Source organism: Agelaius phoeniceus, chromosome 1 (genome assembly GCF_051311805.1).
Source record: "Agelaius phoeniceus isolate bAgePho1 chromosome 1, bAgePho1.hap1, whole genome shotgun sequence".
In the NCBI taxonomy this organism is placed as follows: Eukaryota; Metazoa; Chordata; class Aves; order Passeriformes; family Icteridae; genus Agelaius; species Agelaius phoeniceus.
Window position 1 is genome coordinate 48,552,998 of NC_135265.1, and position 12,051 is coordinate 48,565,048.

Genomic DNA, 12,051 nt, shown 5'->3' on the forward strand with positions numbered 1-12,051 from the left:
CACAGAACATTTTGCTGATGGGCTACAGAGTGCCTGGCCATTCACACAGTGTGTTTCCAAGTGCATTAATGGCCAATGACTCATATGCCTCTAACAATACTATTCCAGGTAAAGGACTTCTGTGGTTAGTACAGAAGTGCTCTATTGTTAGAATCTAGGGAGAAAATAGCTCAGATATGCATGAACAGAAGTCTGAGAATATGTATTTTTTCCCAAGATACGTTCAAGGTTACTAGTTTTTTGTTCAAAGAAAAGCATCCTCATAGATTTAGCAAGAGAAACCTGCTTTTAAACAGATCTCTGAAAACATGCATTTGTGTAGATTTTATATCTATATATTCATGTAGGCATGCATATTTTCTATTTTTCATTTTTCTGTCTCTATTAAAATTGCATTGACATTTTCACTCCAACTTGTCTAAACTGCCAAGGTCAAGCCAGGAAGCTTTCCAAGAACAGGCAAATAATTGACCTGTGGCATTGTTGGAGACATATTTGGTTAACTGGCTCCTCTCAGCAAGTCATGTACTCACAGAATATTAGGTTTTTTGTGGGAACATGGAGAGTAGGATGAAGTAACAGTAGAAAAGAGCTTGGCAGAAAAAAGTCAAAGTGTGTGTTGTTCAGAACTGTGAGTTACTTATCCTAGCAAGAGATGGAAAACCTCTCTTCAGTCGATTTTTTGTTTCTCTTTCCAGGTTACTTCCATGGCACCTTGTGTTTTTAATCTAATGGTATCAGCAGGGTTTCCCTTGCTTCCAAAAATTACTGTTTGAGAAACCTCATGTTGGCTGCAAAACCACTTCAACAACATGCAATTTCTCCACAATCTTTATAAAGGTAAAAAAGAAATTTATTTTCAAGAGTGTACCCAGCAACATATATTACAAATGCACTGGATGACAGCATTACAAGTATCTATTATCCTCAATAAAATGCCTTTATCTGCTATTTAGCTCAACTGGAAATAATAACTACTGGGGGTGTAGAGTGCTTGGCAGGTTTTTGCTTTACTCTTCTCCCTTTTCTTTTAGGAATTATCTAAGGAAGGAGAAAGCTGAAGAGATCTATCTTTCAGCAGATGTTCATGGCCCAGGAACAAAGTGGGGATTTGCAGAGCAGGATGATCTGCTGTTGAACAGGGATCAGAAGGCTAGGTTAGATTTTGCTGTTTCATTTCCAAATGATTGAGATACTTAACAAAAACTCAGGAGTTACTGCTGCAGTTCTCCTATGAAAACCTTGCAGGGGAAAGGCCATGTATTTTTTTGGAAGTGCTAAGGATCCTGCTGGGACAACAATGATATTTCTGAATTTCAGCTACAGAGAGATCCTGCTATGATAATCCTGTGCTGAAACACAAAAAGCAGAGATCTGAATATAGATACCTCATGGCTTAATCTTCAGCACCCCCCCAGTGAATCACCTGCTGGATTGGAGGCTTTCCAATGCTAAGTATATATGGAAGTGTTTAATCTCTTCTCAAAAGGCCATAAGAGGCTGTAAACTCCCTTCTCATTTTTTTGTAAGTCAATTTTTTCAACTTACTGTGGCTAACCATGCGTGTCCTACCACATGTTCAAACAACAATCTTAATAGAAGTTTGCTCTGGAGTCTTTATCATGGGCTAGGGCTGGTTAATTATCTTTAAATGGGCAATTTAATGCTTTCAGCTTCTGTGTAGGGCACGTTCAGGTTCCTCTTGTACAATCTTCAGATTCATGACATTTGTTCTAGGATTGCTTAAAGGGAAGAAAATAATCATAGGAAAGGCAAAAAAATCCATATACACACTTTAGTATTAACACCTGCCTGATCATGCTACTCTTACAAGTAGATTGCCACATAACAGGCAAATCGTGATGCCTCAGAGCAGTACTAAGTTTTGTTTAAGTTCCATGCCAACCTGGATGGACCACAGCCCTTTTAGAGCCTTGGTAATGCTCCATAATTAATGGATTCAGTGGGAGCACCAGGCAGGTGACAAGGGCTCCTGAATCCCCTGAGGTAGCACCGGGCACCTGTACAGGGAGGTGGGTTTAGAGAGAGGAGATGGGCATGTGGGACAAAGATAACAGAAGACACACTCAGAATCTGGGACCTCTACTGTTTTCATCAGGACATTTAGAGGAATTATCTGAAAGATTTACTGTCATAACATTTAGCATCACTAGCTAAACTTTGGATCCTCCACTCACTTTACTTCATCTTCTAATTCTTGACATCACAACAGCCCTGGTTTTACAGTTTGTGCTGCTCTGGGGAACAGGAGACCCTGCAGGATAAATGCTTTCAAGAGAGCTTCTTCCACTCCCTGTGATCTGGCAGTATTTGCTATTTGGACTGTGGCAGGCACTGTACATACCTAAAAAGGACCTTGATTGAATGGCTTACGAGCCAAGCATGCTTCATTAAATCACACTATGTTAGGTCACAGAATCACAGAGTATGATGAGTTGTTGGAAGACATCCACAAGGATCATGGAGTCCAACTCCTGGTCCTGCACAGGACCATCTCCAAATATCCCAACCATGTGCCTGAGAGTACTGCCCAAATGCTTCTTGAACCACTTCCCTGGGGAGCCTGTTCCAGTGCCTGATCACACTCCACGTGAAAAACCTTTTTCTAATATCCAACTGAAACCTCCTCTGAACTCAGCTTCATGCCATTCCCTCAGGTCTTGTCCCTGGGCACCATAAAGAAGAGATCAGTACCTGCCCCTCCTCTTATCCTCTTGAGGAAGTCGCAGACTGCAGTGACGTCTCCCCTCAGTCTCCTCCAGGCTGAACAGACCAAATGACCTCAGCCACTTGGCTTTACTTCAAGGCCCTTCACCATCTTTGTTGCCACCCTTTGGATGCTTTCTAACAGCTTAATATCTTTTTTTATATTGTGGTGCCCCAAACTAAATACAGGACTCAAGGTGAGGCTGCCCCAGCTCAGAGCAGAGCAGGACAATCCCCTCCTTGCCCAGTTGCCAATGCTGTGCCTGATGCACCCCAGGACAGGGTTGGCCATACTGAATTTAATCCTGGTGGCCCCATACATCATCATCCTCTAAATGCTTTTGTGTCTACTACCTCCCCCACAAATGGTATTTTACCCTTCTGTTTCAGGGAATACAGGAAGTCTATCATAAAGCATACACAACTCTCAAGGGCATGTGAAAACATGACCTCCTAAATGGGCTTCCATCTGTGAAAAACAATCTATTTCAGTGAAGATAATGTTCTTTGAGGCATGGTTGCGTGTTTTATTTGTTTCCAAAGAATTGTGAATTATTTCTGGCCCTGTATAAATATGACATCAAAGCAATTAATCTCATGACCTATAGAATTCACTCCAAGGCACGATAGGAAGCAACCCTCTCAACTGAGGATGAGAAGATCACATTGATTTAAAAAAAAAATAATTATTTTTTAGCTTCAACTGTACTCTTATAAGTTGAATGAATTTATAGTCCCTAAGGCTCTTGATCCTATAAATCATGAACTAACAACAATTTAAGATAAAATAAACAGTCTATCTTCCTCTTGGAGATCAGCCAAAAGAAGAATATTTGCTACAAATCCTGCTCCTTCCCTTGAATTTAAGTCATTTGGATTAGGCTGTGAGAGGAAGAAAATAGACAACCCTCGCTACTGGTAGCCAGACAAACTACACATTACTTTACCTACTTTCACTCCATAAGTGCATTGGTGAAGGAGAATCATGTATCATGCCTCTCTATCCAGTCTGTACAGAAACTCACAGTGGAACATTGACCATTTGTCTGTGCAGTGGGCTTCAGAGGTGTTTGTATGCCTGACAGAGAGGTTACAAATAACCTACATTAAGGAAAATTGCCTCCTTGTTTCTAAGGAAGGAGGCATTGCAGGGATACTTCTCTCTGTGAAGAATGCACTTTTTCCCCAATTAATCTGAAGGTCTCAAATATTGATCTTTGTCAGTTTTTACTCTTAGCTTTTGTAACTTTCTAATTTGTTCTGTATTTACAGAGGAAAACAAACAGTAATCTGAATCCTCACAAAATGAGGGATTTAAAGAGAAATTTTGGATATGACTTCTAATTAATCTCCTGAATTTACACTATGTCCCCATTACATTATCTGGAGAAAGAAACGTGCATCTCTGAAGGGAAAAGAACCATAGGGAGTTTTACTGCATAGAATGAGCAATGACTCATAGAATTGGGAAAATAATCTTCTCATATCAATCAAGTATTCATAGAAGGTACACGAATTACTGATAGAAGTGCTTGCAAAAAGCATGTTTAAACACCATAATAAAATTATACGGCAATGTAAGACTAAAACAAAGGACAGGCAGTACTAGAGGAAGTGGTACAGAATGAACTTGTTGCATACATAAAGGTGATCAAAGACTGAGAGATTAAAATTCAAGTTTCATGTGCTATTCCTGCAAAGACATTGTTTTGAGATGAACAAGAAGTCTGGACATTCAGGCAGAAATCAAAATACTAATTTCAGAATGTGAGACCACTGCCTGAGATTTTGTCAAAGGCTGAACTTGTTCCAGACCATTTGTGTGATAAGGCTGAAACCAGTTTCAGGGAAACAGGAAATCCTGAAAATTTGTAACTTGGAGATGCTTTCAGATGCCTCCTGGTAAAAGCAGTCAAGACAGCACTACAACCAAGGATCCTGCCAATGAAAACAGTATTCCTCAGCTCAACTTAGAGACCAAAGTGACAAAATAAAGCCAGACTGGGGAGTCTGAGCTGTACCTTGCCGACGTCGACTGTTGAGTTTCCTAAAGCAGGTGCCCTCCACAAGCCGATTGAGACGTTGCTGCTTGATCAGTTCTAAGATCTCTGGCTGAATCTTCTCCTTTAGTTCCCTTGGGAGAGAAAGTAGGCACTTGTAAAATTCAATCAAAGACCATCCTCCTTCCTCTGAAACAGAGTCTCATAAGATGTTTCTGCAAGGTGTTTGAAGAGGACATCAGTCACAGACAAGCCCAGGTCAGAATCTAGTCTGCCCCAGAAAAAAACCCCTTTTTCTTTTAACGAAGAATGGGAGTCAGGATATCTTTGTTGTAGACATCTCCCTGTTACAACATCAGTGTATGACTCAGACAAGTTGCTTGTTTTTATATTACTTTCCTCATTCTAAAAATAACACTTGCTATAATGCATCAACAAGATTTTTCCACAGCAAATAATTCTCTTTCATCATAGGAGCCCTGTGAAGCTTATTTTAGGGTCTGTCACCTTCTGTTGCATGATCCTATGCCGGTACACTTCTCTAGCAGTATTATTTAGGGCAACACAAGAAGGCTAGAACACTTTGAAACAACAATAAAAAGTAGGGAGCAATGCCAATGAGCAAAACTAATAATGATCAGCACTATATTCTTGTTCTTAATTTCATATAATTTGATTATTTTATTATTATCAGAATTTGAGGAGGACTAGTTCATGACTAGGGAACACCCAAGAAACCAACTTCATCTTTGCACAGGAGTGCAGAGACCTACAATACATCTAGAAATAATCATATACATTCTTCAGAAAATCAATTTTCTCCATCTTATTTTGATAAGAGTTCAACATGTCAAGAACTAGGCAGAAAACATATGCACATGATATTTAAAGTTTAATTTCATACACCATCACATGGATTCACAGATGTCTGAATTCATCAGTTATATCCTCACTTAGATTCATTAAGAATACATAAAAGACAGGTTTAAACATCAACTCGACAGCAAGCCTAGTAAGATTAAAAAGAAATAACTGAATGTGTAGAAGATTTATAAAATATGAAGTTTGTCAGAACCATAATTTTGCATTGCTGTGCAAATTGGGTAATACCAGAAATCATTCTGTCTGGCAGTATGTTCCAGCAATCATCATCAAAAGGAAGCTAAGCTGTGGTATCCCATAGAGACAACAAAAAAAAATTTCCCTTCTTGAAAACTTAGGAAGCCCATTCTCTACTGATTTCCACACTCATTTGGATCCTATGCCTTTGATCTGCCAGACCCCCACTGAAATCACTGCCAATCCTCTGCTACAAAGATTAGGCCTTTAAAATAAAATGCCCTCTTTCCCCTAGGTGTTGACGAAATGATTGGATGCATAACCCACTGCATATTTACAAGCTGTGAAAATCTAGCTGGTCAAAAACCCAAGGAAACAGTGTAACTATAGAAACAGGCCATCTTTTGGAAATGTGTTATTAGTCCTTTAGGACTTGAATTTTCAAGCACTATTGTTTTCCCATTGGGATCTAAGATATAAATATGTTGAATGGTTAAATACTGTGATTAAAATAATTTTATGCTTGAATAAATGTCTTGCCTTTACTGAGCTTGTGAGCTTCTCTATTCCTCAGGTAAAACCCGACAGCAGGGGCTGAGGATAACAGTGTCAAAACGCAAGTGTGGATTACTCAGCAGTTCAGGCTGCTGACTAAATCTCCAGCTGGAGTAATTTCAAACACTCAAGACTGGTATAAACATCAGTTTGATAGTTAGGTAGTTTAACTCAGAAAGTGGATGGTTATCATTAAGTAGAAGTTAAGGATATCATAACAGTATATTTGTAAGACACTACCAAAAAACCAAAAATGAATGGGTCACCCAGCACATTAACATCTGAATGTTTGCTCATAACATTCTGTCTTCTGGCCTCTAATGCCCCACCTGCCCTTAACAAACCAGAGGAAGAGAAGGACATTTTAACCAATCCAAAATGCAACAGGTAATCATCTCTAAAATACTTCAGTGCCTAAGGCAGACTTTGCACTGGAGAAAGGGTGGTAAGAAAGAAGGGACCTTTGGTTATGTTCTGGAAGCCCTCTGCACACATACATTTTTGCTCTCACAGTCGTGAAGCTCAGTGTGCTACTCTCTTCTGTTTGATGGTCCTTGAACTTGATCACACAGAGCTTATGGAGACAACTCATTTTTCCATGCAGAAACAGTCTCTGGTAACTCTCAACTTAGTGTAAGCCTGTAAGACCATCGTGCCCTTGCCATGGTGACTTTCTGCACTTACTGTCCTCAGCAGTTCATGCCAACACATGGTTACTCTGACTTGTAAGGTTCTCAGCCATTTTTCTGACATCATGACTCCAGATATATTTTTGCAAGGTGATCCTGCCACACAGTGCTCCTCACTGTCAAGGTTTCTGTTGCACCATTTCGAGGTGACAGAAATGGGTCAGAACAATCAAACCAACTCTATTTTCTTCTGAAAGCCACCTGAATGCAACAAAGTTCTGTTCCTCACCATCAGTGTCTAAAGACAGGAGGGTTAGGAAAAAAAATCTTTGTGCAAGAAATACGTCCTGCCTAATTTTAAAACCCATCAGGAACAATCAGCTAAAGGAAGATCATAAATGCAAATACATTTTGTGAATATTTATTTATTGTCCCTCAGATGACATTTGCTTAACATTTTGTGCTTTGTGAAGAGAGAGAACAGACTGAAGTCTAAGGAGACAGTGACTTTAAAAACTGCCATTAGTTTCCTACTGTCTTTCTAGCCCATAAGAACGCAAAAAGTTTGTGCGCTGATGAGACAGAGGGGTGGAGGGAAACACACATTAAAATATATGATTGCTAATTTTGTGATCTCACTGGTCTTAACACTGGAGGCAATAATAACAGCAGTTACTCGTTTTTAAAATATCTGAAAATCATTAGAAATTATTTTCAAGTTTTTCACATTAGACAAATTCTTCTTCGGCAGTTAAACTGTCTCCAGCTTTGACCTTTTCAGCTTATAGTTAAGACTCACTTGATAGTTATTTTCTTTCCAGGATGGGGCATATTTCAGACATTTAAATTATTATAATACAATGGAAGAGTAATCCCAGAACTGGTTTCATGTGTTTTGTCCTTTTATCTTTCTGGCATCTAGCTATGCTCCCTCTCCTGATCATGCATTCAGAGTAGCAGTGGCTCTTTCTAACATTGCAGAGAAATATGTAAGATAAAAAGCAGAAAAGCATCCAGACACCTTCCTCTCTTTCTCTCTGTGTTGCTGATTTTCACACAGAGGTTACTTAGTAATGGCTCCCTAGTTGCCATTAATTCTCCTTTAACCAGCAAGTTCCTAATTGGATGCCAAATTATTATCTAGCATCCATCTCTGTTGCCATTCAATTTGTCAAGGAGATCTCTGGTCCTCTATAGATCCACAGGATTCCTAGCCAACTTCTTCTGCAGCCATTCAAAATGAAACTGGGATACTTTAACATTTCATTATGGAATGGCAGTTTGGATGACCAATAATGATACCAAATCCCTGAATCTATTCTGAAGGACATTCTATTTTTCCTAATCAAAAGTAGATATTGATAAAGCTTTACTTCACATGATACAACAATGCTCATATAAAAGAAACAACTAATCCTTGCAAAACAAGGTTGTTGTAGTTATGAGGATCTAAGGCAACACGTTCCAGTTTACATTCAAACACAACTTCACCAAAGCTTCTCTTATCCAGCAGCTTGAACGCTTAAAACCACAGTGCTTCATACAATGAATAGAAAAAGAAAGACTTCTATCATGTTCAAGGCAGGAAAAGCCATTCCCTGATTGCCATATTCTCAAGCAGAATTAAACAAGGTCTGCTGATATTACAGGCACCATTGTGCACAATCTCTTTTAGCATATCTGCAGGGCTTTAAAATATACAGCACAGCCACGATTGCTCTTTTCACTCACAGTCTCTTTACCTACAATGAGGCCATGATTCTGTACTTCTATCAGCTGTGCCATCTATGCAATTTGACAGAGTTCAGTACAGGGAATCAAATCAAAGCACAAAATGAAAGGACTGTTTCTTTTCACAGTCAAGAACAAGTGATCATGGATGTAATCAAAATGCAAATGCATGGAGTTAAATCTCTGCAAATGCAGTTGTGATTGCTTAAACACCTTATCGATTTACTTAGCCTTTATAGCCTTTAGGCTTAGCCTTTATCCTGAATTTGAAATGATTGTCTGGTAACACTTCAGTTGCTTTTAACTATTTCTGTTGGCTGTTTCACTTGCTCCATGATGGGGAAGGAGACTCTGCACTGTGGCAGCAACTAGCTAGAGTGGCACTGTAAATGAAGAGCTTGCACAAGGCATTGGCAAGTCTTTCAGTGCTAGGTGATAGTGCAAGAGAACATAAATAATTGACCTGCATTATACTTAAACTGTTGAGTCATAGGGAAACCAGGGAAGATGAGAAGCTTTGGTGATGAGCTTCGCAGTTCTGAGCAGCTTGGAACTGCTAAATGTTGCAGGGGCTTTGCAGGGGCTTTCTGAGCAGTGTAACAAAACAAAACTAATTGAAACCATTCGTAGATTTTTAAATTGATGCATTACTATGAGTGACATCAGTTTTAATTGGGCATTAGGTTGTATCTTCTAACATTGGAAACATAAAAGAAGCAGTCCCCCCTTTGATCCACACTGGTATGGTTAAAATTTAGTTTATAATTCTATTTTGCTTACACTTCCACTGTTGCCCTGCTGCCCCTGGAGGAATGTGTCCCCAGAGCTTGTACTTAGATATCTGTAACCTTTAGAAACAAATCCAAATTAATATCCTGCTTCTGAGTCCTGGAATGCTCTGGTCCAAATCCATTTCTATACTTTTACCTTGGAAAAGAAGATTTAGAGTGTCATGAGGTATTCCACTTGCAACAGTCAGGATTTCATGACATTTCAGCTGATGCTTCTGGAGTCCTCACCATTTCTCAGCTGATCTCAAAAGGTTCCTGCTATTCTCAGTACAGCATTTGCACAGCACAGAGTCTGCATCTGTCCTGTGCCATCAGTTCAGCCACAAGCCCAGACCTGGTCCAGAGCCAAGTGCAGCCTCCACTCCTCATATAACAGAACAAAGAGTATTCTGAGACATGAGAAAGAGCTATGGAGGTAATATTAGCCTTCCATACTTTGCAGTAAACAACAAGCAAAGGATTGGCAAGCTGCCAGAATGTTGCTATTTACAAATAAGTAAATGAATGCTTGTCATTAACACCAATTTATAATAATGTTATATACAAGGACAACTCTTTTGGAAAGTTAGTGTGTGCTGGCTCCTCTTCTTCTGGGCTTCTCCCTGTCTTGCTCAGAGAGGCCTTGAACAGAAGACAAAGTTGTGGTGTTTGATTAGTTCGATTTTATCTTGAAAGACTACTAGCACCAAAATCAGGCTCACAATCCTGCAGAGCTAGGAAATGTCAAAGCACTGTTTCATATATATAAGCCAAGTGAAATCCTGCTGGGATTTGCCAAATCTGGTTTCACTGAACTCAAGGAAAAAGTTATGATTCCCAGCAGAAGAAAACATGTACTTTAAGCAGATGCCTCACTACTGCTTTTGAGCACAGATCCCTGGACAGCTTTTCTCCCTGGGATTCCCCAGAAGAGCTCACAAATGTCATTCTCCCTTGTTAATCCTTCCATGAAAAAACGAGTGGGGAGAGAAGACAATACTTACAGAATTGGACGAGACTGGAAATCTTCCTGGTTCATTCTTTCAGACTGGCGTATTTTCAGTATTTCTGTGTAACTGAGATTCTGAAGTTTGCTCTTGAATTGATCCAGAGAGCTAGGCTTGGTAGTGAGTGCTCTCATTATCTGTTCTTTCACTACCTGCATTACCTGCAGTTAACAAGGAAAGAAAAAGAATCTTTGTTAACACTTTCTGTGTTTTTGTTCCAAATCTTATTCTGGGTCACACTAAGGTTTCTAGGTACAGAACATGATTAGATTATGTGGTCTCTTAGACAACTTTTCAGCAACATAACCAGAAAATAAGCCAACTTCTGACAGGCCATCACAGCCTACATCAAAAGCTCATCTGCTCTGTGACAAAACATGGTTTTTTTTGAGGGTGGCCCATTGCTTCCTTTTATCCCTTGCACCCAGAGGCAATGGGCACACACTGGAACACTTCAACTGGAAACACTTCAAACACCCTTTAAACCCCTTTGAACAACAGGAAACATTTTTGCATTGTGAAGGTTACCAAGCACTTGCACAGGTTGCCCAGGGAGGTGATGGATTCTCCTTCCTTGGAGACACTAAAAAACTGTCTGGACATGGTCCTGGGCAACTGGCTCTGCATGGCCCTTCTTGAGGGAAGGCTGACCAGATGATTTCCAGAGGTAAAACCAACCTCAACCCCTCTGAGATTCCGTGAGAGCTTTACACTGCAGGCACGTTGTGGCCATACACAGTGAAGGAAAGAGAACTCACTAAGAGAGACCATTAGTCAGAGAAAGAGAGAGATCACTTTGCCAAGGATATTACAGGATTGCTTTTGAATAAATGCCATAAACAATGCAAACCAAAAAAGAGAATGAAGGATGGCTACGCAACAGCCATCTATTCTGCATAATAATAATTTTTTCAGGACAAAACTGCTGAGACACAGTTAACTAAGGAGAATTGCTTGGATCTAGTTCAGATAAATACATATGAGAGATTACTTTCTCTCTCTCCATAATCCTAGACTCATTTCCTTGGGGATAGTGCAAGTTACACACTTCAAAATATTTATCTGATGATGTGCTTAAATTTGCTGAAAGAACAATTTATAATACTCAGAAAGGTCCATCTCACCCAAATGCCAAAGCTAAAAACTAGTAGGAAATGGTTACAGCTCCTGGTATCAAAATGGTAATGACAGAAATCAACAGTTACACAAACAGAAGGCAAAGTTTTTACTGTGCTGGTAATTTTCCTCTATTCTTTCATCTTCACCATGCATCTTAAAACAGAAAGCCAGCCACTCAGAGGTTCCCTAATAATTCCAAAACCTTCTATTTTCATAAATATTTAATTGTTTCACATGTGTTGCTTCAATCTTCTAACTCATTGCCTGCACTGTTTTCTATTTTTGCTTCCTGAGATGTACCTTCTTAGATGCGATCTAAGCACTCATTTTAGCTGGTCCAGCTGGTGAAACTAAGCAACTAAAGAACTGAAGAATTACTTAGCTGGTCTACCAGTGAGAATTAGCTACTTCCCTATTGAAAGAGGAACTCCTGACTGGCACCTGACTGCTCAGA

General features: G+C 39.6%; 1 protein-coding gene across 6 annotated transcripts in view; it reads right to left on the minus strand.

Annotated features, from left to right (window-relative positions):
- Positions 1–12,051, minus strand: part of ELMO1 (engulfment and cell motility 1) — a 303,458-nt gene that overhangs the window by 18,679 nt on the left and 272,728 nt on the right. For all 6 annotated transcript variants that reach the window (XM_077178465.1, XM_077178469.1, XM_054637468.2 and 3 more), the window contains 2 exons: positions 10,476–10,639; positions 4,749–4,861 (listed from right to left, as the gene is read on the minus strand). In XM_077178465.1, coding sequence (XP_077034580.1) covers positions 4,749–4,861; positions 10,476–10,639 — 277 coding nt within the window. The remainder of the gene's footprint in view (positions 1–4,748; positions 4,862–10,475; positions 10,640–12,051) is intronic.